This window comes from Lipophrys pholis, assembly GCF_963383615.2.
Source record: "Lipophrys pholis genome assembly, chromosome: 8".
Taxonomy (NCBI): domain Eukaryota; kingdom Metazoa; phylum Chordata; class Actinopteri; order Blenniiformes; family Blenniidae; genus Lipophrys; species Lipophrys pholis.
The window spans coordinates 33,184,389-33,212,002 of record NC_137630.1 but is presented as its reverse complement, the minus strand read 5'-3'; the positions used below and the strand labels follow the sequence as shown (position 1 = coordinate 33,212,002).

General features: G+C 48.9%; 2 protein-coding genes across 3 annotated transcripts; both read right to left on the bottom strand.

Moving 5' to 3' along the window:
* Positions 1–7,753: 7,753 nt before the first annotated feature.
* On the bottom strand, positions 7,754–9,765 carry LOC308113459 (uncharacterized protein). The gene is made up of 3 exons (XM_080469766.1): positions 9,095–9,765; positions 8,780–9,052; positions 7,754–8,691 (listed from the first exon to the last, which is right to left on the bottom strand). The coding sequence occupies exons 1-3, from the start codon at positions 9,624–9,626 to the stop codon at positions 8,198–8,200; spliced, it is 1,299 nt and encodes a 432-aa protein (XP_080325892.1). The 5' UTR covers positions 9,627–9,765; the 3' UTR covers positions 7,754–8,197.
* Positions 9,766–10,387: 622 nt separating this feature from the next.
* On the bottom strand, positions 10,388–26,696 carry ctdsp2 (CTD (carboxy-terminal domain, RNA polymerase II, polypeptide A) small phosphatase 2). 2 transcript variants are annotated; one of them, XM_080469768.1, is made up of 7 exons: positions 26,159–26,696; positions 20,469–20,641; positions 20,133–20,231; positions 19,921–19,977; positions 18,866–18,958; positions 17,661–17,846; positions 10,388–10,834 (listed from the first exon to the last, which is right to left on the bottom strand). In XM_080469768.1, the coding sequence occupies exons 1-7, from the start codon at positions 26,217–26,219 to the stop codon at positions 10,709–10,711; spliced, it is 795 nt and encodes a 264-aa protein (XP_080325894.1). In that variant the 5' UTR covers positions 26,220–26,696; the 3' UTR covers positions 10,388–10,708. The 2 variants fall into 2 exon arrangements, with proteins under 2 accessions (XP_080325894.1, XP_080325895.1); XM_080469769.1 differs by having other exon boundaries at positions 10,822–10,946; positions 26,159–26,366.
* Between the last annotated feature and the right edge of the window lie 918 nt (positions 26,697–27,614).

Genomic DNA, 27,614 nt, shown 5'->3' with positions numbered 1-27,614 from the left:
ACACACACACACACACACACACACACACACACACACACAGTATAAAGGAGAGCCAGTATTTCCTCCAGTTTTAGCAGTTGAGTGGCTCCTGGTCCAACATGGCAACCTGCTGTTTTGCTGCAGAATTACTTCTGTGGCCATTAAATTCGGCTTTACAAAGTAAAACTAATGACTTTTACTTTCTTAATTAGTCATCAGGTAACTTTTAAAAGTGAAACTTTGTGCCTTGATGTTATTCGACTCGGTATGGTGCTGCTCTGTTGTGACGGTGCTGAACCCAGAGCTGCTGCGCATGCCACTGCTCTGGTAAGGGAGTTTAAAAAAAAGTAAACAAAACTGCAGAAGTAAACAAAACTGCGTTAATTATGTTAAAACATTTAATGCATCTAATGAATTAAACATTTCAAAACAATTAATTAACACGTTATTTTTGACAGCACAAAAAAGATCTACTTCCTAGTTCTTCACGGTTTTAAAACTTTAAAAGAAGAAAAAAAAAACCTTCCTGGTTCTTCATGGTTTCAAAATAAGAACAAAGAAACAACTCCTAGTTCTTCATGTTTTTTATTTTTAAAGAACTTTATTGAATGAATGCACTTTCTTTTTCCATTTCTTTTATTTATTTAAAAGAGGCAATGTACAATTTAAAAATAAATGTTGTCATTTGATGCATCGTAGCGGATTTAGCTGGAGGCTAACTCACATCTGCAGTCCCGTGGCAAGTTAAAGACAATCACAGGACAATGTTTAACACACAGAGACATGAAACTACACTCAACAATAAAATGACCCCGACTTCCACTGGGTTCCACTGGGTTCCACCGTGTTCCACTGGGTTCCACTGGGTTCCACTGGGTTCCACCGTGTTCCACCGTGTTCCACCGTGTTCCACTGGGTTCCACTGGGTTCCACTGGGTTCCACCGTGTTCCACTGTGTTCCACTGGGTTCCACTGGGTTCCACTGGGTTCCACCGTGTTCCACTGGGTTCCACCGTGTTCCACTGGGTTCCACTGGGTTCCACCGTGTTCCACTGGGTTCCACCGTGTTCCACCGTGTTCCACTGGGTTCCACTGGGTTCCACTGGGTTCCACCGTGTTCCACTGTGTTCCACCGTGTTCCACTGGGTTCCACCGTGTTCCACTGTGTTCCACCGTGTTCCACTGGGTTCCACTGGGTTCCACCGTGTTCCACTGTGTTCCACCGGGTTCCACCGTGTTCCACCGTGTTCCACTGGGTTCCACTGGGTTCCACCGTGTTCCACCGTGTTCCACCGGGTCCCACTGTGTTCCACCGGGTTCCACTGGGTTCCACCGTGTTCCACCGGGTTCCACTGTGTTCCACCGTGTTCCACTGGGTTCCACTGGGTTCCACCGTGTTCCACTGTGTTCCACCGTGTTCCACTGGGTTCCACTGGGTTCCACCGTGTTCCACTGTGTTCCACCGTGTTCCACTGGGTTCCACTGGGTTCCACCGGGTTCCACTGGGTTCCACCGTGTTCCACCGTGTTCCACTGGGTTCCACTGGGTTCCACTGGGTTCCACCGTGTTCCACTGTGTTCCACCGGGTTCCACTGGGTTCCACCGTGTTCCACTGTGTTCCACCGTGTTCCACTGGGTTCCACTGGGTTCCACCGTGTTCCACTGTGTTCCACCGGGTTCCACTGGGTTCCACCGTGTTCCACCGTGTTCCACTGGGTTCCACTGGGTTCCACCGTGTTCCACCGTGTTCCACCGGGTTCCACTGGGTTCCACTGGGTTCCACCGTGTTCCACCGGGTTCCACTGTGTTCCACCGTGTTCCACTGGGTTCCACTGGGTTCCACTGGGTTCCACTGAGTCGTGGAACAAGCTGCAAAAGCTGATTGTCCAAAAGTGGAACAGTGGAATGGTAGAGTGTCGTCGTGTAAAGAAGCAACTCTGGTTGATCTAATTGAATTGATAGAGCGCTGGTAGACCACGTTCTGTAAACAGCCAGGAGCCTTTTAGAATCTAGAAACCATGTATATGTTTGAGAAGACTCTGAACGTCTCTAAACCTAGAGGTCGTATTTAGACACGATGTTTCACTGGTGGTGCATGAAAGTTTATTTTTTTATCAGAGACCTTGAAGGTGGACTCAAGTGGTCTAATGCAGGTTCCCCAGCTTGTCCCCAACAGCTCATTCAGTAGGACAAGTGGGGAAATTAGAGCGTGCATAAATGTCCTGGCTGCTTCCACAGAAAGACAAGATCTAAAATGTCTGAAGTTAATCAAGTTATATCGGAGGGTTTTTGTCATGCTCTTAATATGGGCTTTGAAATTTAAGTTGGAATCTAATGTTACCCCGAGATATTTACATTCAGACACGGTGTTTCTCTTTTCCCCCTCAAAGAAAATGGTGGAGGATTGAATGATGATGGTTCGTCTCACAGTGCATACCCTCCACGACAAAGGAAGAGAGAAAAACACCGTTTCTAAATCACAGTCTTCAACCCTGATTACTAACTAATGCAATTTTATTTGTTTAGAACCTTGAGAGCTTTGATATGGGAAAGAAATACATTATGAAACATGTTGATGAATGTTGATGTATAAATGAAATATGGATACGATTATCCAGGCAGTCATTGCTGCTGCAGTCCGTTATTAGTCCAGAAATGATGTCTTTTGGGAGGAAATCATTGAAATGAGGAATCTTTGGATTGATTTTCTTGATAGCTTTGTCAGATATTGATGAGGAGGATGCTGGATTGATACGTCTGCTGAGGTTTTCAATTTTTGTCAAAACAATTCGGCCAAGAAAACTGAGTCCCTCAGTGGCCATGAATTGAGCCTTGTTGGATGATCAGTAATTATCTTGCAGACCTTCATGTTCTCACAATCAGAGGAGTGTTTTGAGATGTGTACTCCCAGATATTTCATCATGGTTTTTATCGGGATGTTGGATGCTTCCTGGGTTTGGAAGGAGGCTCATGAATTGGCATTAACTCCTGCTTTTTTAAATTTAACTTGAGACCAGAGGCTTCAGAGAAAGACTGAATTGTTGGTCAAATTTCTGGGACTTCAGATAAAATTGTTTCATGAAGATATCCCCCCACCATCCCTCCACCATCCCCCCACCATCCCTCCACCATCCCCCCACCATCCCTCCACCATCCCTCCACCATCCCTCCACCATCCCCCCACCATCCCTCCACCATCCCTCCACCATCCCCCCACCATCCCTCCACCATCCCCCCACCATCCCTCCACCATCCCTCCACCATCAACACCCATAGAGCCATTTGGACCCATTTCCCACTGAACACAACACACTGGGAGCTGCAGTTACACTGATCCAAATACTGTTATTAGATTAACCAGCCTGAGCAGCTCTATCTAGACAGTAACATGATTTCCTAGATTAACCAGCCTGAGCAGCTCTATCTAGACAGTAACATGATTTCCTAGATTAACCAGCCAGAGCAGCTCTATCTAGACAGTAACATGATTTCCTAGATTAACCAGCCAGAGCAGCTCTATCTAGACAGTAACATGATTTCCTAGATTAACCAGCCTGAGCAGCTCTATCTAGACAGTAACATGATTTCCTAGATTAACCAGCCAGAGCAGCTCTATCTAGACAGTAACATGATTTCCTAGATTAACCAGCCTGAGCAGCTCTATCTAGACAGTAACATGATTTCCTAGATTAACCAGCCAGAGCAGCTCTATCTAGACAGTAACATGATTTCCTAGATTAACCAGCCAGAGCAGCTCTATCTAGACAGTAACATGATTTCCTAGATTAACCAGCCTGAGCAGCTCTATCTAGACAGTAACATGATTTCCTAGATTAACCAGCCAGAGCAGCTCTATCTAGACAGTAACATGATTTCCTAGATTAACCAGCCAGAGCAGCTCTATCTAGACAGTAACATGATTTTCTAGATTAACCAGCCAGAGCAGCTCTATCTAGACAGTAACATGATTTCCTAGATTAACCAGCCAGAGCAGCTCTATCTAGACAGTAACATGATTTCCTAGATTAACCAGCCAGAGCAGCTCTATCTAGACAGTAACATGATTTCCTAGATTAACCAGCCAGAGCAGCTCTATCTAGACAGTAACATGATTTCCTAGATTAACCAGCCTGAGCAGCTCTATCTAGACAGTAACATGATTTCCTAGATTAACCAGCCTGAGCAGCTCTATCTAGACAGTAACATGATTTCCTAGATTAACCAGCCTGAGCAGCTCTATCTAGACAGTAACATGATTTCCTAGATTAACCAGCCAGAGCAGCTCTATCTAGACAGTAACATGATTTCCTAGATTAACCAGCCAGAGCAGCTCTATCTAGACAGTAACATGATTTTCTAGATTAACCAGCCAGAGCAGCTCTATCTAGACAGTAACATGATTTCCTAGATTAACCAGCCAGAGCAGCTCTATCTAGACAGTAACATGATTTCCTAGATTAACCAGCCTGAGCAGCTCTATCTAGACAGTAACATGATTTCCTAGATTAACCAGCCAGAGCAGCTCTATCTAGACAGTAACATGATTTCCTAGATTAACCAGCCTGAGCAGCTCTATCTAGACAGTAACATGATTTCCTAGATTAACCAGCCAGCGCAGCTCTATCTAGACAGTAACATGATTTCCTAGATTAACCAGCCAGAGCAGCTCTATCTAGACAGTAACATGATTTTCTAGATTAACCAGCCTGAGCAGCTCTATCTAGACAGTAACATGATTTCCTAGATTAACCAGCCAGAGCAGCTCTATCTAGACAGTAACATGATTTCCTAGATTAACCAGCCAGAGCAGCTCTATCTAGACAGTAACATGATTTCCTAGATTAACCAGCCTGAGCAGCTCTATCTAGACAGTAACATGATTTCCTAGATTAACCAGCCAGAGCAGCTCTATCTAGACAGTAACATGATTTCCTAGATTAACCAGCCTGAGCAGCTCTATCTAGACAGTAACATGATTTCCTAGATTAACCAGCCAGCGCAGCTCTATCTAGACAGTAACATGATTTCCTAGATTAACCAGCCAGAGCAGCTCTATCTAGACAGTAACATGATTTCCTAGATTAACCAGCCTGAGCAGCTCTATCTAGACAGTAACATGATTTCCTAGCCTAAAGCCAAACCTGAGCCCTGGTTCCATGGTAGAACCCGGGCAGTCAGACAGGAGTGTCGCAGAGCTGAGCGCAGCTGGAAGAAGTAGAGCTGGCGGGAGCACTTGTCAAAACTAATCCTGGAAAACTGCCATGACTCACGCCTGCTTTTTAGAACCATTGATTCTGTTTTTAATGCCCCACAGTCTGTGTTCCCAGAATCCTCCCCTGAAATGTGTGAAAACTTCCTGCAATTCTTCATTGACAAGGTTCTTGTCACCCGGGCCCTGGTTCCAGCTCCTGGTTCTGATCCTTCTAACTCTGATCCTTGTCCGGTTACACTTGACGAGATTGAGCCAGTGACTTTGCAACTTTTAGGGGATGTGGTTGCACATTTGAAGCCCTCAGGTTCCCCCGGGATGCTGTCCCTCCTCATCTTTTTAAAGGAACCTTCCACAGCACAGGGCAGCTCCTCCTCACTATTGTTAACTGCAGCCTCTCATCTGGTGTTCCTGTGCTTTTTAAACATGCAGTGGTGCAGCCCCTTCTTAAGAATCCAGGCCTTGACCAGGCTGCCTTGACTGATTTTAGGCCGTTCTCCAAGCTGTCTTTTATCTCAAAGATTTTAGAGAAGGTTGTCCAGGCACAGCTCAGGGACTACTTAGAGGAGCACAACATTTGAGAAGTTTTTCATTCTGGTTTTAAACCCCTTCACAGCATTGCTCAGGGTTTTTAATGACATCCTCCAGGCAAATGATCGTGGTGATCATGTGGTTCTGGTTCTGCTGGACCTGACTGCTGCATTCAACACAGTGGACCATGACATCTTGATGTCCCGGCTGCAGCACCTGGTGGGCATCCGTGGTACTGCTCTGGCCTGGTTTAGGTCCTATCTGGCAGTCAGAACCATGTGTTAGCCTTGCTGGTTCTGAATCCTCCTCTGCTCCTCTCACATGTGGGGTTCCTCAAGGCTCCATTCTAGGGCCCTGCTTTGTCCCCTGTACCTTCTCCCACTGGGCTCTGTCCTCAGGAGACACGGCATGTCTTTTCACTGTTATGTGGACGACAGCCAGATTTATGTCCCACTGAATAAGAAAGATGTCTCCTCACCGTCTCCTCTCCTGTCCTGCCTTGAGCAGGTAAGACGGAGGACAGAACCCCGTTCTGGCGTCTCTCCACTGGCTGCCTGTGCAGTTTAGAATTCGTTTTAAGATTCTTTTATTTGTTTTTAAATCTCTGAATGGTCTTGCCCCGCCCTCCCTCTCTGAGCTGCTCCACCCCTACACCCCTACACCCCTACACCCCTGCTCGGTGCCTCCGGTCAGATGATCCTGGAGGAACCGAGGTCCAAACCAAAGCTCAGAGGGGACAGGGCCTTTTCTGTTGCAGCCCCTCTGTTGTGGAATGAGCTCCACTGCCCGTCAGACAACCCCCCCCCACCACACACCCCCACTGTCCACTTTTAAAATTTTAAAACTAATCTTAAAACCCACTTCTATTCCTTAACCATGTTTGAGACTCTGTCCCTGGTTTTATTGTTTCAATCTATTGTTTGTTTATTGTATTTCACTGTTTTTACTCTACTGTTCTTTTTTATTTGGTCTTTTATTGTAAAGCACTTTGGCCTCAGCCACAACTGATTTAAAGTGCTGGATAAATAAAGCTGACTTGACGCAGTGCCCCAGACCCCGACCCAGGCTGCCAGGCCGAGACCCTTCATCTTATACCAAACCTCTCTACTTCAACATTTACTCCTGACAACTGATCTGAACAGAAAGTAAATGTTTGGATCGGTCCTTCATCGAGCAAGTGACAGTAACAGAAAACAAGAGAAGACAGTGGCTAAAAAAAATCTAATTTATAAAAATATTCATTTCATGAGAATTTAATTTGGGAAACTTCTACAAACGAAGAAAAAAAGCTATTTGAAAATGTGGTTGAACTAGAACCTTCCTACTCACTGTGAGCGGTTCTTTCTAGCTGGAGCTCTTGACTTCATTATTAAAGGGGTCCTATTAGCCAGCTTTAGGTCCACAAACCTTCAGTATTCTAAGTTTCTAGCTCCTCCTTCATTTTCCTCATTTGAATATTGGATCATAGGAGCTACATTCAGAATCTGCTGTGTCTGTATGAGCTGGACTGGCTCCGCCCACACATGCCCATCTTGGGGAGAGGAGGAAGTACTTCCTCTCGTGGTGCCATGTGCCAGAGCAGAGCTGCCTAATTGTGGGAGGAGTCAAAGGGAGGGCCTACCTTGATTGTGATTGGCTAACCCCCGATGACACTATATAGGGTTTGATTCTGATTGGCTGCTTGGAGCAACACACTTTTTAAAACCTGGAACAAGCCAGGGACAGAGAGGACAGACTGTCTTCACTTCTGGGACGTCAGTCCAGGTATGGAGACGATTATGATGGAAAACCAGTAGAAAGTGGATTTTGCGTAATATGAGCCCTTTAAACTAGTAAAAGACCAACAAAGGAAAATATTAGGACTCATTTATGAAAAATGTGCAGCAGCAAAGTTCCAGGAGACGATATTTCAGTTCGTCCTACAAAGAATTAAAGCTTCTTCTCTTGAGCTGGAGTAGTGATTTTATAAGCCAGGCTTTAAAAGACTTCCAGCTCTTTAGGCACATGAGATAAAACATTCCAAACACACAGACTATAAAATAGAACCAATTTTTTATTTACAAGTAAAAATTGGTAGCACCTTGTCTTTCATAGTTTTGGTCAGGTCAGGTAGACAAAATGAGCTTTAAATTCATTCTGATACACAAAAAGACTAATTGCAATTTGAGAAGAAATAGTTTTGGTCATCACAACTGGTACATTTTCATTGTTGTAGTTCATGAGTTAACGTGAAACATCATCGAAAACCTCCAACCAAAGAAAAGAAGAACCACAGAACATCTGCTGGGACAGTTTGTCTATGATTGAATCCCAGGATCACAAGTGCTTGTTGGATTGAGTCTTTGAGTCTTTGAGGCTTTGACTGACAGTAACAAGTGTTTCAGGCACAAACTGTTGAACACAAGGCAGCAAAGTCGAGGATGAAGAAGTACTGCAGGCACCTTTTTTAGGCCAATAAATACAGAAAAAACACTCATGTTAAAAAACTATTCTAATTTGATATTTTTCAAGTGTTACACTGCAAGTACTAGAGCCAGCCGGCAACTTTACACCCGGGGGCCTTACAGCCGGCAACTTTACACCCGGGGGCGTTACAGCCGGCAACTTTACACCCGGGGGCCTTACAGCCGGCAACTTTACACCCGGGGGCGTTACAGCCGGCAACTTTACACCCGGGGGCCTTACAGCCGGCAACTTTACACCCGGGGGCCTTACAGCCGGCAACTTTACACCCGGGGGCCTTACAGTCGGCAACTTTACACCCGGGGGCCTTACAGCCGGCAACTTTACACCCGGGGGCCTTACAGTCAGCAACTTTACAGCTGGGGGCGTTACAGCCAGCAACTTTACAGCTGGGGGCGTTACAGTCAGCAACTTTACACCCGGGGGCGTTACAGCCGGCAACTTTACAGCTGGGGGCGTTACAGCCAGCAACTTTACAGCTGGGGGCGTTACAGTCAGCAACTTTACAGCTGGGGGCGTTACAGTCAGCAACTTTACACCCGGGGGCGTTACAGCCGGCAACTTTACAGCTGGGGGCGTTACAGCCAGCAACTTTACAGCTGGGGGCGTTACAGTCAGCAACTTTACAGCTGGGGGCGTTACAGTCAGCAACTTTACACCCGGGGGCGTTACAGCCGGCAACTTTACAGCTGGGGGCGTAGCACCCGGGGGCGTTACAGCCAGGGGTGTTACAGCCAGCAACATTACAGCCTGCGGTGTTACAGACGGGGGTGTTGCAGCCTGTGGTGTTACAGACGGGGGTGTTACAGCCGGGGGCGTTACAGCCGGGGGAGTTACAGCCGGGGGAGTTACAGACGGGGGTGTTACAGCCTGCGGTGTTACAGCCGGGGGTGTTACAGCCGGGGGCATTACAGACGGGGGTGTTACAGCCTGCGGTGTTACAGCCGGGGGTGTTACAGCCGGGGGCGTTACAGACGGGGGTGTTACAGCCTGCGGTGTTACAGCCGGGGGCGTTACAGCCTGCGGTGTTACAGCCGGGGGCGTTACAGACGGGGGTGTTACAGCCTGTGGTGTTACAGACGGGGGTGTTACAGCCTGCGGTGTTACAGCCTGCGGTGTTACAGCCGGGGGCGTTACAGCCTGCGGTGTTACAGCCGGGGGCGTTACAGACGGGGGTGTTACAGCCTGCGGTGTTACAGCCGGGGGTGTTACAGCCGGGGGCGTTACAGACGGGGGTGTTACAGCCGGGGGTGTTACAGCCTGCGGTGTTACAGCCAGCAACATTACAGACGGGGGCGTTACAGCCTGCGGTGTTACAGCCTGCGGTGTTACAGCCAGCAACATTACAGACGGGGGCGTTACAGCCTGCGGTGTTACAGACGGGGGTGTTACAGCCGGGGGCGTTACAGCCTGTGGTGTTACAGCCGCTCGCTTTGGACAGCATTTCTCGTCACGCTCAGCATAACGCATCGGAGCGTCGCTCAGGCAGAGCAACATTCGGTCATAATTTTAAAAGGCACAGGTTTTACGTTCAGCACCGCCAGGAGGAACCAAGTGCACGCTCGTTGTCACAGGGTAAGAAAAGAGGAACACATGAAGCAGCATCAGCTGAAAACCGTAGAGTTCATGTGGCAGAGTGTTCCAGTGTCTGCTCTCCAGAGTCAACCAATCTGAGCCCTCGACGCTCAGATGAAATGTTGGTAGAAAGACACGGTTGTTGGTGAACGGGTGAATAAGGCTTCAGTAACGATTACATCTGCTTCAATTCTCCACAGGTCATGTGACGAGGTTCTGTCCTTGTAGTCAGAGCTGGATTGCATAGAAGAACCATGTTCACCACTGATAATACATTTCCTTATACAAACAACCGAGAAAAGTATAAAATCTGGTTTAAAAAAGAGCTGCTGCTTGTTGTTTTTCCATGAAGGCACAATCATAAAGAAACTCCAGAAAAAATTCTGATGTGAAGTCAGACTGCAGGTTTCTGCTTTGGCAAAACACAGATTCTGTGTTCAGGATTGTTGATGGTGGATTATTGAACGATTGGTGGGATTACTGAATGACTGCTGGGATTATTACTGATGGAATTGATTTGTTTGTTGTTTCTCGTTCTTGCTTGTAGTGTTTGGTTTTTTCTAGATAGTGGTCTCTTTATTTTTATTTAACTTTGCTGAACCTCATTCTAATTCAATTCTCCAGAGATGGTGGGTCTGTGCAGAGGACACCGGTCTGGAGACGTCACGGTGGGTCTGAGCAGAGGACACCGGTCTGGAGACGTCACGGTGGGTCTGAGCAGAGGACACCGGTCTGGAGACGTCACGGTGGGTCTGTGCAGAGGACACCGGTCTGGAGACGTCACGGTGAGCTCTGAGCAGAGGACACCGGTCTGGAGACGTCACGGTGGGTCTGAGCAGAGGACACCGGTCTGGAGACGTCACGGTGGGTCTGAGCAGAGGACACCGGTCTGGAGACGTCACAGTGAGCTCTGAGCAGAGGACACCGGACTCGGGGTGTGAAGGTCCACAGCTAATGTCGGCGGAGCTGGTCCAGCCGGGCGTAAACGTCCTCAGCTTGACTGAGCTCTTCGAAGACGGGCAGGAGGTTGAGCAGCTCGACGTCATCCAGGTTGTCAAACCACGACAGCACAGGAACCTGCAGGAAACATTTGGTGACAGGAAGTCGGCTCAGCAGCTACCACACCCTCAACACATCAGGAGTAGGAGACCATCATGTACGTTGTGTACAATACCTGCACCACTGGTACCTTCAGAAAACACAGGAAGGAAGCAAACCAAGGATGGAACTCACTTTCTGGTTGACGCTTCCTTTGATTAGAATATTTCTGCTGAAGTCCGTCTTTTATGCAAATTGTAATGTCTACTTTTTAAAAATATTTTTTATTTCTATTACTATTGTGAATCATTTATTTGTATATTAGTGCCAAATTTGCGTACAGCGTTAGGAGGAAGGTGTAACGTACAGCGTTAGGAGGAGGAGGAAGGTGTAACGTACAGCGTTAGGAGGAGGAGGAAGGTGTAACGTACAGCGTTAGGAGGAGGAGGAAGGTGTAACGTACAGCGTTAGGAGGAGGAAGGTGTACCGTACAGCGTTATGAGGAGGAGGAAGGTGTACCGTACAGCGTTAGGAGGAGGAAGGTGTAACGTACAGCGTTAGGAGGAGGAAGGTGTAACGTACAGCGTTATGAGGAGGAGGAAGGTGTAACGTACAGCGTTAGGAGGAGGAAGGTGTAACGTACAGCGTTAGGAGGAGGAGGAAGGTGTAACGTACAGCGTTATGAGGAGGAGGAAGGTGTAACGTACAGCGTTAGGAGGAGGAAGGTGTAACGTACAGCGTTAGGAGGAGGAGGAAGGTGTAACGTACAGCGTTAGGAGGAGGAGGAAGGTGTAACGTACAGCGTTAGGAGGAGGAAGGTGTAACGTACAGCGTTAGGAGGAGGAGGAAGGTGTAACGTACAGCGTTAGGAGGGGGAGGAAGGTGTAACGTACAGCGTTAGGAGGAGGAAGGTGTAACGTACAGCGTTAGGAGGAGGAAGGTGTAACGTACAGCGTTAGGAGGAGGAGGAAGGTGTAACGTACAGCGTTAGGAGGAGGAAGGTGTAACGTACAGCGTTAGGAGGAGGAAGGTGTAACGTACAGCGTTAGGAGGAGGAGGAAGGTGTAACGTACAGCGTTAGGAGGAGGAAGGTGTAACGTACAGCGTTAGGAGGAGGAAGGTGTAACGTACAGCGTTATGAGGAGGAGGAAGGTGTAACGTACAGCGTTAGGAGGAGGAAGGTGTAACGTACAGCGTTAGGAGGAGGAGGAAGGTGTAACGTACAGCGTTAGGAGGAGGAAGGTGTAACGTACAGCGTTAGGAGGAGGAGGAAGGTGTAACGTACAGCGTTAGGAGGAGGAGGAAGGTGTAACGTACAGCGTTATGAGGAGGAGGAAGGTGTAACGTACAGCGTTAGGAGGAGGAAGGTGTAACGTACAGCGTTAGGAGGAGGAGGAAGGTGTAACGTACAGCGTTATGAGGAGGAGGAAGGTGTAACGTACAGCGTTAGGAGGAGGAGGAAGGTGTAACGTACAGCGTTAGGAGGAGGAAGGTGTAACGTACAGCGTTAGGAGGAGGAGGAAGGTGTAACGTACAGCGTTAGGAGGAGGAGGAAGGTGTAACGTACAGCGTTATGAGGAGGAGGAAGGTGTAACGTACAGCGTTATGAGGAGGAGGAAGGTGTAACGTACAGCGTTATGAGGAGGAAGGTGTAACGTACAGCGTTAGGAGGAGGAAGGTGTAACTTACAGCGTTAGGAGGAGGAAGGTGTAACGTACAGCGTTAGGAGGAGGAAGGTGTAACGTACAGCGTTAGGAGGAGGAAGGTGTAACGTACAGCGTTATGAGGAGGAGGAAGGTGTAACATACAGCGTTAGGAGGAGGAGGAAGGTGTAACGTACAGCGTTATGAGGAGGAGGAAGGTGTAACGTACAGCGTTATGAGGAGGAGGAAGGTGTAACGTACAGCGTTAGGAGGAGGAAGGTGTAACGTACAGCGTTAGGAGGAGGAGGAAGGTGTAACGTACAGCGTTAGGAGGAGGAGGAAGGTGTAACGTACAGCGTTAGGAGGAGGAAGGTGTAACGTACAGCGTTAGGAGGAGGAGGAAGGTGTAACGTACAGCGTTAGGAGGGGGAGGAAGGTGTAACGTACAGCGTTAGGAGGAGGAAGGTGTAACGTACAGCGTTAGGAGGAGGAAGGTGTAACGTACAGCGTTAGGAGGAGGAGGAAGGTGTAACGTACAGCGTTAGGAGGAGGAAGGTGTAACGTACAGCGTTAGGAGGAGGAAGGTGTAACGTACAGCGTTAGGAGGAGGAGGAAGGTGTAACGTACAGCGTTAGGAGGAGGAAGGTGTAACGTACAGCGTTAGGAGGAGGAAGGTGTAACGTACAGCGTTATGAGGAGGAGGAAGGTGTAACGTACAGCGTTAGGAGGAGGAAGGTGTAACGTACAGCGTTAGGAGGAGGAGGAAGGTGTAACGTACAGCGTTAGGAGGAGGAAGGTGTAACGTACAGCGTTAGGAGGAGGAAGGTGTAACGTACAGCGTTAGGAGGAGGAGGAAGGTGTAACGTACAGCGTTAGGAGGAGGAGGAAGGTGTAACGTACAGCGTTATGAGGAGGAGGAAGGTGTAACGTACAGCGTTAGGAGGAGGAAGGTGTAACGTACAGCGTTAGGAGGAGGAGGAAGGTGTAACGTACAGCGTTATGAGGAGGAGGAAGGTGTAACGTACAGCGTTAGGAGGAGGAGGAAGGTGTAACGTACAGCGTTATGAGGAGGAGGAAGGTGTAACGTACAGCGTTAGGAGGAGGAAGGTGTAACGTACAGCGTTAGGAGGAGGAGGAAGGTGTAACGTACAGCGTTAGGAGGAGGAGGAAGGTGTAACGTACAGCGTTATGAGGAGGAGGAAGGTGTAACGTACAGCGTTATGAGGAGGAGGAAGGTGTAACGTACAGCGTTATGAGGAGGAAGGTGTAACGTACAGCGTTAGGAGGAGGAAGGTGTAACTTACAGCGTTAGGAGGAGGAAGGTGTAACGTACAGCGTTAGGAGGAGGAAGGTGTAACGTACAGCGTTAGGAGGAGGAAGGTGTAACGTACAGCGTTATGAGGAGGAGGAAGGTGTAACGTACAGCGTTAGGAGGAGGAAGGTGTAACGTACAGCGTTAGGAGGAGGAGGAAGGTGTAACGTACAGCGTTAGGAGGAGGAGGAAGGTGTAACGTACAGCGTTAGGAGGAGGAGGAAGGTGTAACGTACAGCGTTAGGAGGAGGAGGAAGGTGTAACGTACAGCGTTAGGAGGAGGAGGAAGGTGTAACGTACAGCGTTAGGAGGAGGAGGAAGGTGTAACGTACAGCGTTAGGAGGAGGAAGGTGTAACGTACAGCGTTAGGAGGAGGAGGAAGGTGTAACGTACAGCGTTAGGAGGGGGAGGAAGGTGTAACGTACAGCGTTAGGAGGAGGAAGGTGTAACGTACAGCGTTAGGAGGAGGAAGGTGTAACGTACAGCGTTAGGAGGAGGAGGAAGGTGTAACGTACAGCGTTAGGAGGAGGAAGGTGTAACGTACAGCGTTAGGAGGAGGAAGGTGTAACGTACAGCGTTAGGAGGAGGAGGAAGGTGTAACGTACAGCGTTAGGAGGAGGAAGGTGTAACGTACAGCGTTAGGAGGAGGAAGGTGTAACGTACAGCGTTATGAGGAGGAGGAAGGTGTAACGTACAGCGTTAGGAGGAGGAAGGTGTAACGTACAGCGTTAGGAGGAGGAGGAAGGTGTAACGTACAGCGTTAGGAGGAGGAAGGTGTAACGTACAGCGTTAGGAGGAGGAAGGTGTAACGTACAGCGTTAGGAGGAGGAGGAAGGTGTAACGTACAGCGTTAGGAGGAGGAGGAAGGTGTAACGTACAGCGTTATGAGGAGGAGGAAGGTGTAACGTACAGCGTTAGGAGGAGGAAGGTGTAACGTACAGCGTTAGGAGGAGGAGGAAGGTGTAACGTACAGCGTTATGAGGAGGAGGAAGGTGTAACGTACAGCGTTAGGAGGAGGAGGAAGGTGTAACGTACAGCGTTATGAGGAGGAGGAAGGTGTAACGTACAGCGTTAGGAGGAGGAAGGTGTAACGTACAGCGTTAGGAGGAGGAGGAAGGTGTAACGTACAGCGTTAGGAGGAGGAGGAAGGTGTAACGTACAGCGTTATGAGGAGGAGGAAGGTGTAACGTACAGCGTTATGAGGAGGAGGAAGGTGTAACGTACAGCGTTATGAGGAGGAAGGTGTAACGTACAGCGTTAGGAGGAGGAAGGTGTAACTTACAGCGTTAGGAGGAGGAAGGTGTAACGTACAGCGTTAGGAGGAGGAAGGTGTAACGTACAGCGTTAGGAGGAGGAAGGTGTAACGTACAGCGTTATGAGGAGGAGGAAGGTGTAACGTACAGCGTTAGGAGGAGGAAGGTGTAACGTACAGCGTTAGGAGGAGGAGGAAGGTGTAACGTACAGCGTTAGGAGGAGGAGGAAGGTGTAACGTACAGCGTTAGGAGGAGGAGGAAGGTGTAACGTACAGCGTTAGGAGGAGGAGGAAGGTGTAACGTACAGCGTTAGGAGGAGGAAGGTGTAACGTACAGCGTTAGGAGGAGGAAGGTGTAACGTACAGCGTTAGGAGGGGAAGGTGTAACGTACAGCGTTAGGAGGAGGAGGAAGGTGTAACGTACAGCGTTATGAGGAGGAGGAAGGTGTAACGTACAGCGTTAGGAGGAGGAGGAAGGTGTAACGTACAGCGTTAGGAGGAGGAGGAAGGTGTAACGTACAGCGTTAGGAGGAGGAAGGTGTAACGTACAGCGTTAGGAGGAGGAAGGTGTAACGTACAGCGTTATGAGGAGGAGGAAGGTGTAACGTACAGCGTTATGAGGAGGAGGAAGGTGTAACGTACAGCGTTAGGAGGAGGAAGGTGTAACTTACAGCGTTAGGAGAAGGAAGGTGTAACGTACAGCGTTATGAGGAGGAGGAAGGTGTAACGTACAGCGTTAGGAGGAGGAAGGTGTAACGTACAGCGTTATGAGGAGGAGGAAGGTGTAACGTACAGCGTTAGGAGGAGGAAGGTGTAACGTACAGCGTTAGGAGGAGGAAGGTGTAACGTACAGCGTTAGGAGGAGGAAGGTGTAACGTACAGCGTTAGGAGGAGGAAGGTGTAACGTACAGCGTTATGAGGAGGAGGAAGGTGTAACGTACAGCGTTATGAGGAGGAGGAAGGTGTAACGTACAGCGTTAGGAGGAGGAAGGTGTAACTTACAGCGTTAGGAGAAGGAAGGTGTAACGTACAGCGTTATGAGGAGGAGGAAGGTGTAACGTACAGCGTTAGGAGGAGGAAGGTGTAACGTACAGCGTTATGAGGAGGAGGAAGGTGTAACGTACAGCGTTAGGAGGAGGAAGGTGTAACGTACAGCGTTAGGAGGAGGAAGGTGTAACGTACAGCGTTATGAGGAGGAGGAAGGTGTAACGTACAGCGTTAGGAGGGGAAGGTGTAACGTACAGCGTTATGAGGGGGAGGAAGGTGTAACGTACAGCGTTAGGAGGAGGAAGGTGTAACGTACAGCGTTAGGAGGAGGAAGGTGTAACGTACAGCGTTAGGAGGAGGAGGAAGGTGTAACGTACAGCGTTAGGAGGAGGAAGGTGTAACGTACAGCGTTAGGAGGAGGAAGGTGTAACGTACAGCGTTAGGAGGAGGAAGGTGTAACGTACAGCGTTATGAGGAGGAGGAAGGTGTAACGTACAGCGTTAGGAGGAGGAAGGTGTACCGTACAGCGTTATGAGGAGGAGGAAGGTGTAACGTACAGCGTTAGGAGGAGGAAGGTGTAACGTACAGCGTTAGGAGGAGGAGGAAGGTGTAACGTACAGCGTTAGGAGGAGGAGGAAGGTGTAACGTACAGCGTTAGGAGGAGGAGGAAGGTGTAACGTACAGCGTTAGGAGGAGGAGGAAGGTGTAACGTACAGCGTTAGGAGGAGGAGGAAGGTGTAACGTACAGCGTTAGGAGGAGGAAGGTGTAACGTACAGCGTTAGGAGGAGGAAGGTGTAACGTACAGCGTTAGGAGGGGAAGGTGTAACGTACAGCGTTAGGAGGAGGAGGAAGGTGTAACGTACAGCGTTATGAGGAGGAGGAAGGTGTAACGTACAGCGTTAGGAGGAGGAGGAAGGTGTAACGTACAGCGTTAGGAGGAGGAAGGTGTAACGTACAGCGTTAGGAGGGGAAGGTGTAACGTACAGCGTTATGAGGAGGAGGAAGGTGTAACGTACAGCGTTAGGAGGAGGAGGAAGGTGTAACGTACAGCGTTATGAGGAGGAGGAAGGTGTAACGTACAGCGTTATGAGGAGGAGGAAGGTGTACCGTACAGCGTTATGAGGAGGAGGAAGGTGTAACGTACAGCGTTAGGAGGAGGAAGGTGTAACGTACAGCGTTAGGAGGAGGAGGAAGGTGTAACGTACAGCGTTAGGAGGAGGAGGAAGGTGTAACGTACAGCGTTATGAGGAGGAGGAAGGTGTAACGTACAGCGTTAGGAGGAGGAGGAAGGTGTAACGTACAGCGTTAGGAGGAGGAGGAAGGTGTAACGTACAGCGTTAGGAGGAGGAGGAAGGTGTAACGTACAGCGTTAGGAGGAGGAGGAAGGTGTAACGTACAGCGTTAGGAGGAGGAAGGTGTAACGTACAGCGTTAGGAGGAGGAGGAAGGTGTACCGTACAGCGTTAGGAGGAGGAAGGTGTAACGTACAGCGTTAGGAGGAGGAAGGTGTAACGTACAGCGTTAGGAGGAGGAGGAAGGTGTAACGTACAGCGTTAGGAGGAGGAAGGTGTAACGTACAGCGTTAGGAGGAGGAAGGTGTAACGTACAGCGTTAGGAGGAGGAGGAAGGTGTAACGTACAGCGTTAGGAGGAGGAGGAAGGTGTACCGTACAGCGTTATGAGGGTGGAAGATATATGAGGCCGGCGAATTGTCCAGGATCAGGGTCTTGTGCAGGTCTCGGCCCAGGCGGCTCAGGTCCTTCACGTAGCAGCCTTGATGGAAAACACAAGATTCCCGGAACAGTCGGGTCCTGAACACACCGCCATGATCCAGCAGGTCGGTCACCGGGTCGGCATACTGGGGGGGAGGGGGGGGGGGGGGGGGTACATACATAAATGTATTGCTGCTTTTCTTAACTTTGAAAATATAAATGACGAACGAAGCTCCAGAACTAAAGGTATTAACCTGCAGAAACGTAAAGTTTAAATTAATTTCCTCCAAATCAAGTTTTTGTTAAATATTTTTTTATCTTTCAATATCACTGGAATCCAACAAGCTGCGTTCTGATTGGTCGAAATCCTGTTTACTAAAACACCGCTGTTAGTGAGACGAAGTGATCATTTGGTAATTAAGCTAATCTCACGTTATTGATGATGCTATGCTAATCTGACGTTATTAATGATGCTATGCTAATCAGACGTGATTAATGATGCTATGCTAATCTCACGTTATTGATGATGCTATGCTAATCTCACGTTATTGATATGATGCTAATCTCACGTTATTGATGATGCTATGCTAATCTGATGTTATTGATATTATGCAAATTTGACATTATTGATGATGCTATGCTAATCTGATGTTATTGATATGATGCAAATTTGACGTTATTGATGATGCTATGCTAATCGGACGTTATTAATGATGCTATGCTAATCTCACGTTATTAATGATATTGATGATGCTATGCTAATCTCCTGTTATCGATGATGCTATGCTAATCTGACGTTATTGATGATGCTATGCTAATCTCCTGTTATCGATGATGCTATGCTAATCTCACGCGATTGATGATGCTATGCTAACCGCACGTTAGTGATGAAGCAATGCTCACCATTTCTAGCCCTCTTACTGTCTATCAGGTTTTTAAACAAGAAAAAAAGAAATGTGTGATTTTTCTCAGCTTCACTCTTTAAAACATTACATGTCCTCAGACTCACTAATGTTTGGGAGTAGAGAAATATCCAACAGCACTTTGGAATCAAGTGTTTGAAGTGCGTGTTGACTCAGGTGAGGCGAGGAGGTAACAAGCCGTAAACATGTGGTTGGAGAGCAGAATGAAGCAGGACTGTGTTTCAGGGTGTGGCGCCCCCTACCTTGGCCAGACTGGCAGTAAACAGCACACATTCAAACAGTTCCCCCATCCTCTGCAGGAACTCGTCCACGAAGGGCCGCTTCAGCACGTACACCTGGAAGCACAATCAGATTCAAGCAGCATCTCCTCAACTTAGCAACTTGCTGTTCATGAGTTGTTTCCGTCCCGTTGGCCGCTTTTGGCCACTTCCTGAAACAAGTAATCAAGAACAGGCCGTGCCAGGGTTAAGCAGCCTATCCTGGATTACTTGAACCAGGCCGAGGCCCACTGAGATCCTGGATTACCTGAACCAGGACCATCAGGAAGCACCCGTCCAGAAAACACAAAGTGCAGGACCTCCAGCCGTTTGTTATTTGAACATCAGCAGCACACGACGTCTCACTGTGAAGGGCTGGAGCTGGAGCTGCTCCTGATGCTCCTGATGCTCCTGATGCTCCTGATGCTCCTGATGCTCCTGATGCTCCTGCTTGTTCAACATCTGACCAGGAGAGGGCGCTGTGCACTCAGCTGATAAGTTCCAGCTCAGCAACACTTCAACATTCACACACTAACAAAGACGAGCCAGTCGTAGTTTACCTGCTCTTACCTGGTGAGTGGTAGTTTATCAGGTATGACCTGGTGAGTGGTAGTTTACCTGGTGAGTGGTAGTTTACCTGGTGCGTGGTAGTTTACCTGGTGAGTGCTAGTTTGCCTGGTGTGACCTGGTAAGTGAAAGTTTACCTGGTGAGTGGTAATTCACTTGGTGTGTGGTAGTTTACCTAGTGAGTGGTAGTTCATTTGGTGAGTGGTAGTTTACATGGTGTGACCTGATGCATGGCAGTTTACTTGGTGTGTGGTAGTTTACCTGGTGAGTGGTAGTTTACCTGGTGTGACCTGGTGAGTTGTAGTTTACCTGGTGTGACCTGGTGAGTGGTAGTTTACCTGGTGTGACCTGGTGTGTGGTAGTTTACCTGGTGAGTGGTAGTTTACCTGGTGTGACCTGGTGAGTGGTAGTTTACCTGGTGTGACCTGGTGAGTGGTAGTTTACCTGGTGTGACCTGGTGTGTGGTAGTTTACCTGGTGAGTGGTTCCTTCTATCTCCACCGGTACGATGAAGTCTGCATTGTTAATTGGCTGGAGGAGAAAACAGAGACGTTACGTCACTAAACTCCCAAAGCTGCACAATCACACACAGACATGTTTCCTGAACACGTGAAGAAACTGTGGACGAGTGAACAAGGAGTGAACAAGGAGTGAACAAGGAGTGAACAAGGAGTGAACGACGGTACCTTGAATGAACTGTGCACCAGCGTCTCGTCGAGGTCGATGACCACACAGATCTTCCCCTGATCCTGAACGTTCACCTCAGGCAGCAGGCTGGTTTCAAACTACACACAGGTTACAGCCGATTGTCTCAACAGGGTCGCCATTTATTACAACGTCAAACCAGTTTCACCTCTGGGAGGTTAGTGTGTGTGTGTGTGTGTGTGTGTGTGTGTGTGTGTGTGTGTGTGTGTGTGTGTGTGTGTGTGTGTGTGTGTGTGTGTGTGTGTGTGTGTGTGTGTAGCTGAGGCCTTCAGCTTGTTTTCATGTGAGCAAGACGTTTCTGAAGTAAGAAGCGTTACCTTGACAACTGATCCACTGTCCTGCGAGTCCAGCAGGGCCTGCTGGGAGGGTGGAGGTGTGGGTGGAGGTGAGGGTGAAGGTTTGGAGCCATCCTGAGCTCGGAGGCAACAGAAGAGAGCTTTGAAGAGGTTACAGCTGCGAGGCTGTTTGAGGGGGGTGCGGCTCACCGGGCCTGTCGAGGAGAGGGGCCACGTTATCATCTGATCAATAATCAATACAACGAGCGGCTCACCGGGCCTGACGGAGCAGAGGGGCCACGTTATCATCTGATCAATAATCAATACAACGAGCGGCTCACCGGGCCTGACGGAGCAGAGGGGCCACGTTATCATTTGTGTTGCCACGTTGCCTCTAGGTTGATTGTGTTGGTTCTGTTGCAATCATGAAGCAACCTGAAGACTGAAGCGCAACATCCAGAGGAAACACCGTCAGGAGGAAACACCGTCAGGAGGAAACACCATCCAGAGGAAACACCGTCAAGAGGGAACAACATCCAGAGGAAACACCGTCAGGAGGAAACACCGTCAGGAGGAAACACCGTCAAGAGGAAACAACGTCAGGAGGAAACACCGTCAGGAGGAAACACCGTCAGGAGGAAACACCGTCAAGAGGAAACAACGTCAGGAGGAAACACCGTCAGGAGGAAACACCATCCAGAGGAAACACCGTCAAGAGGAAACAACATCCAGAGGAAACACCGTCAGGAGGAAACACCGTCAAGAGGAAACAACGTCAGGAGGAAACACCGTCAAGAGGAAACACCGTCAGGAGGAAACACCGTCAGGAGGAAACACCGTCAGGAGGAAACAACATCCAGAGGAAACACCGTCAAGAGGAAACAACATCCAGAGGAAACACCGTCAGGAGGAAACACCGTCAAGAGGAAACAACGTCCAGAGGAAACACCGTCAAGAGGAAACACCGTCAAGAGGAAACACCGTCAGGAGGAAACACCGTCAGGAGGAAACAACGTCAAGAGGAAACACCGTCAGGAGGAAACAACATCCAGAGGAAACACCGTCAAGAGGAAACAACATCCAGAGGAAACACCGTCAGGAGGAAACACCGTCAGGAGGAAACACCGTCAGGAGGAAACACCGTCAGGAGGAAACAACATCCAAAGGAAACACCGTCAGGAGGAAACACCGTCAGGAGGAAACACCATCCAGAGGAAACACCGTCAAGAGGAAACAACATCCAGAGGAAACACCGTCAGGAGGAAACACCGTCAGGAGGAAACAACATCCAAAGGAAACACCGTCAGGAGGAAACACCATCCAGAGGAAACACCGTCAAGAGGAAACACCGTCAGGAGGAAACACCGTCAGGAGGAAACACCGTCAGGAGGAAACAACATCCAGAGGAAACACCGTCAAGAGGAAACAACATCCAGAGGAAACACCGTCAGGAGGAAACACCGTCAGGAGGAAACACCGTCAGGAGGAAACAACATCCAAAGGAAACAACATCCAGAGGAAACACCGTCAGGAGGAAACACCGTCAGGAGGAAACACCGTCAGGAGGAAACACCATCCAGAGGAAACACCATCAAGAGGAAACACCATCCAGAGGAAACACCGTCAAGAGGAAACAACGTCAAGAGGAAACACCGTCAGGAGGAAACACCGTCAAGAGGAAACACCGTGAAGAGGAAACACCGTCAGGAGGAAACACCGTCAGGAGGAAACAACGTCAAGAGGAAACACCGTCAGGAGGAAACACCGTCAAGAGGAAACAACGTCAAGAGGAAACACCGTCAGGAGGAAACACCGTCAGGAGGAAACACCGTCAAGAGGAAACACCGTCAAGAGGAAACACCGTCAGGAGGAAACAACCTCAGGAGGAAACAACGTCAGGAGGAAACAACGTCAGGAGGAAACACCGTCAAGAGGAAACACCGTCAAGAGGAAACACCGTCAGGAGGAAACACCGTCAGGAGGAAACACCGTCAGGAGGAAACACCGTCAGGAGGAAACAACGTCAGGAGGAAACACCGTCAAGAGGAAACAACATCCAGAGGAAACAACGTCAGGAGGAAACAACGTCAGGAGGAAACAACGTCAGGAGGAAACACCGTCAAGAGGAAACACCGTCAGGAGGAAACACCGTCAGGAGGAAACAACCTCAGGAGGAAACAACCTCAGGAGGAAACAACGTCAAGAGGAAACACCGTCAAGAGGAAACACCGTCAAGAGGAAACAACGTCAGGAGGAAACACCGTCAAGAGGAAACAACGTCAGGAGGAAACACCGTCAACAGGAAACAACGTCAGGAGGAAACACCGTCAGGAGGAAACACCGTCAAGAGGAAACAACGTCAGGAGGAAACACCGTCAGGAGGAAACACCGTCAGGAGGAAACACCGTCAGGAGGAAACAACGTCAGGAGGAAACAACGTCAGGAGGAAACAACATCCAGAGGAAACACCGTCAGGAGGAAACACCGTCAGGAGGAAACACCGTCAGGAGGAAACACCGTCAGGAGGAAACAACATCCAAAGGAAACACCGTCAGGAGGAAACACCATCAGGAGGAAACACCATCCAGAGGAAACACCGTCAAGAGGAAACAACATCCAGAGGAAACACCGTCAGGAGGAAACAACATCCAAAGGAAACACCGTCAGGAGGAAACACCGTCAGGAGGAAACACCATCCAGAGGAAACACCGTCAAGAGGAAACACCGTCAGGAGGAAACAACATCCAGAGGAAACACCGTCAAGAGGAAACAACATCCAGAGGAAACACCGTCAGGAGGAAACAACATCCAAAGGAAACAACATCCAGAGGAAACACCGTCAGGAGGAAACACCGTCAGGAGGAAACACCATCCAGAGGAAACACCATCAAGAGGAAACACCATCCAGAGGAAACACCGTCAAGAGGAAACAACGTCAAGAGGAAACACCGTCAGGAGGAAACACCGTCAAGAGGAAACACCGTGAAGAGGAAACACCGTCAGGAGGAAACACCGTCAGGAGGAAACAACGTCAAGAGGAAACACCGTCAGGAGGAAACACCGTCAAGAGGAAACAACGTCAAGAGGAAACAACGTCAAGAGGAAACACCGTCAGGAGGAAACAACGTCAAGAGGAAACACCGTCAAGAGGAAACACCGTCAAGAGGAAACACCGTCAGGAGGAAACAACGTCAGGAGGAAACAACGTCAGGAGGAAACAACGTCAGGAGGAAACACCGTCAAGAGGAAACAACGTCAGGAGGAAACACCGTCAACAGGAAACAACGTCAGGAGGAAACACCGTCAGGAGGAAACACCGTCAAGAGGAAACAACGTCAGGAGGAAACACCGTCAGGAGGAAACACCGTCAAGAGGAAACACCGTCAGGAGGAAACAACGTCAGGAGGAAACAACGTCAGGAGGAAACAACGTCAGGAGGAAACACCGTCAAGAAGAAACACCGTCAACAGGAAACAACGTCAGGAGGAAACACCGTCAGGAGGAAACACCGTCAGGAGGAAACACCGTCAAGAGGAAACACCGTCAGGAGGAAACAACGTCAGGAGGAAACACCGTCAGGAGGAAACAACGTCAGGAGGAAACAACGTCAGGAGGAAACACCGTCAAGAAGAAACACCGTCAAGAGGAAACAACGTCAGGATTCCTGATTCCTATAAAACGACCTGGGATTAACATACCTGAGGCCTATACTACGACCAGAAGTTACCTCCCGAAGAGAAAACCAGAGTTAATCCTGAAGTTAATCCAGAAGAGAAAACCAGAGTTAATCCTGAAGTTAATCCAGAAGAGAAAACCAGAGTTAATCCTGAAGTTAATCCAGAAGAGAAAACCAGAGTTAATCCTGAAGTTAATCCAGAAGAGAAAACCAGAGTTAATCCTGAAGTTAATCCAGAAGAGAAAACCAGAGTTAATCCTGAAGTTAATCCAGAAGAGAAAACCAGAGTTGTACTTTGTACAGAAGATCTTCAGAGTGAAAGAAGAGTGAGGGAATAAACCAGCTCAGCTCTTCATGGGAAACCAATGGCAGAGTGGGTTTACAGGGACGCGTCCTCTGAAGGCTTCTAGAGTACTTTGGATAGTCTGGGACTCGATTCACCTTGGAGGGGGGTTAACCCTAACCCTCTGAAGGCTTCTAGAGTACTTTGGATAGTCTGGGACTCGATTCACCTTGGAGGGGGGTTAACCCTAACCCTCTGAAGGCTTCTAGAGTACTTTGGATAGTCTGGGACTCGATTCACCTTGGAGGGGGGTTAACCCTAACCCTCTGAAGGCTTCTAGAGTACTTTGGATAGTCTGGGACTCGATTCACCTTGGAGGGGGGGTAACCCTAACCCTTTATTTGGTTGGGGGGCGGAGACCAGGAAAATGTCACGCAGTTCCACCAGCTGGTGGTTTTAGAGGCGCTGCCGCCTGAAACAACCACTGACCAGAGAGGAAGTAAAGAAGAAACATATCTCATTGATTGGTTGTGACCAAAAGAGGAAGTCCCGCCCCTTTAGTCTGTGGTGGCTGGGCTAGTTAGCTCATGGTAGCTAAAAACAATCCTGATATAAAGTCTTCAGACCAGGTATCAATGAGTTTTCCTCAATACTTCCTCCACTCTACTACTTTCTCACTACTTCCTCCTATCTACTACTATGATGTGAACAGACCCTTAAGAGATTCTGGTCCAGATCAAATAGGGGATGTGAACAGACCCTTAAGAGATTCTGGTCCAGATCAAATAGGGGATGTGAACAGACCCTTAAGAGAACTGGTCCAGATCAAATAGGGGATGTGAACAGACCCTTAAGAGAACTGGTCCAGATCAAATAGGGGATGTGAACAGACCCTTAAGAGATTCTGGTCCAGATCAAATAGGGGATGTGAACAGACCCTTAAGAGAACTGGTCCAGATCAAATAGGGGATGTGAACAGACCCTTAAGAGAACTGGTCCAGATCAAATAGGGGATGTGAACAGACCCTGAAGAGAACTGGTCCAGATCAAATAGGGGATGTGAACAGACCCTAAACCTCCAGGTTCATTTGGGCTCCGGTTCCTAATCTGCAGTAATTGTGTTTAAATGTCAGAGAAAAAACTTTGAGTTCAACCCCACATCAGCATCAACCCTTCTCAAGTGGGGCACCACCAGATCCCTGACTCAGGCAGATCCATTAAACCCACCAAATCCATCAAACCCTTCAGATCCCTGACCCAAATGGATCCATGACACCAACAGATCCATAAATCTACTAGATCACCTGACCCTATGAGATCCCTGAAACCCGCCATATCCTTCACTCCACTCGATCCCTGACCCCACTAGATCTCTGAAACCTGCCAGATCCCCGACCCCACCAGATCCCTGAAACCAGCTAGATCCCCGACCCCACCAGATGCATTAAACCCGCTGGATCTAATAAACCTGCTAGATCCCTTAAACCCACCAGATCCTTAAAATCCACTAGTAGCCCTGAAAGCCAGCAGGTTAAATCAGCCCAGCAGGATCCCTGGGACTCACTAGGATCCCTGGGACCCAGCAGGATCCTTGAGACCCAGCGGGATCCCTGGGACTCACCGGGATCCATGGGACCCAGCAGGATCCTTGAGACTCACCGGGATCCATGGGACCCAGCAGGATCCTTGAGACCCAGCGGGATCCATGCCGCAGTGGATCCTGGTAGATCCCTTGAAAGGCCAGGAGACAGAAAACAGGTGGGCCCTTCTCACCTGTTTTCGGTGACAATTGGACGTCTTCTTTCTGCACTTGGGTGATAACCGAACTTTCCATCTGACAATCACGGAGCCGTCCAAATCCTCGGTTCCTGTCCTCGAGCACTGGTGGGCGTCCCTCATTGGCTTCTATTGGCACGCGACTCTATTCACCGAGGTAATTTGTCATCCGCCTCAGTAATCCCGATAGGAAGCCTGGCCGTCTTGATTCTGCATGTTCCTGCTTCTCCTTCTCCTCCTCCTCGGCGCTTCCCGGCGGGGGGCAGGAAGGCACTTGGGGTGTGTGTCGGGACTCCGGGGCAGTTGGTGCTGAAGCTCCTCACTTCGCAGCAACAACATGGAGAATCCAGAGCGCAGCAAAACAAGCGAGGAAATGGGGCAACGCGGCGGTTTCAAGGCCCCCCTTACTACACATAAACAACATCGGCCGCGAGCGCAGTACGAGCTGTCAAAACACCGTCAACCGACCGGAAACGGAAGACCACACGAACACGAACCCATTCCGCTTCGTACTTAGTGGTAAAATGCGAGTTTTGTTCTGATCCGGGGTTTTGTTTTTCTACTGTTGGGACCGCGCGGGCGCCTTGAAACGGACCCCACCCTCTGATTGGACGCTGGGGAGGAGGGGGCGGGGCAAAAGCATTCCTCCCTGTCTTGTACGCGCGCCGCGGAACACATTCCAACGCTTGTGATTGTTTGTAAATTATGAAAAAACAAACAAACACACGTAAAGAAATGCGCAGTGGTTCAGCAAAGAACAGCGGCGCAGCACAGCATTGGTTATTACTACAAGATTTAAAAAATCAAGTTAATGTTTTATTGATGGTAGATAGAAAAATAACAAACCTTCACAACCATGTGTCAATGTTTCAGAGATTAAACCATTTCTGTCAGTCCACCAAACAGCTGTTCCTTCCATCAGTCCACCAATCAGCTGTTCCTTCTGTCAGTCCACCAAACAACTGTTCCTTCTGTCACTCCACCAATCAGCTGTTCCTTCTGTCAGTCCACCAAACAACTGTTCCTTCTGTCACTCCACCAATCAGCTGTTCCTTCTGTCAGTCCACCAAACAACTGTTCCTTCTGTCACTCCACCAAACAACTGTTCCTTCCATCAGTCCACCAATCAGCTGTTCCTTCTGTCACTCCACCAAACAGCTGTTCCTTCTGTCACTCCACCAATCAGCTGTTCCTTCCATCAGTCCACCAATCAACTGTTCCTTCTGTCACTCCACCAAACAACTGTTCCTTCTGTCACTCCACCAATCAGCTGTTCCTTCTGTCAGTCCACCAAACAACTGTTCCTTCTGTCACTCCACCAATCAGCTGTTCCTTCTGTCAGTCCACCAAACAACTGTTCCTTCTGTCACTCCACCAATCAGCTGTTCCTTCTGTCAGTCCACCAAACAACTGTTCCTTCTGTCACTCCACCAATCAGCTGTTCCTTCCATCA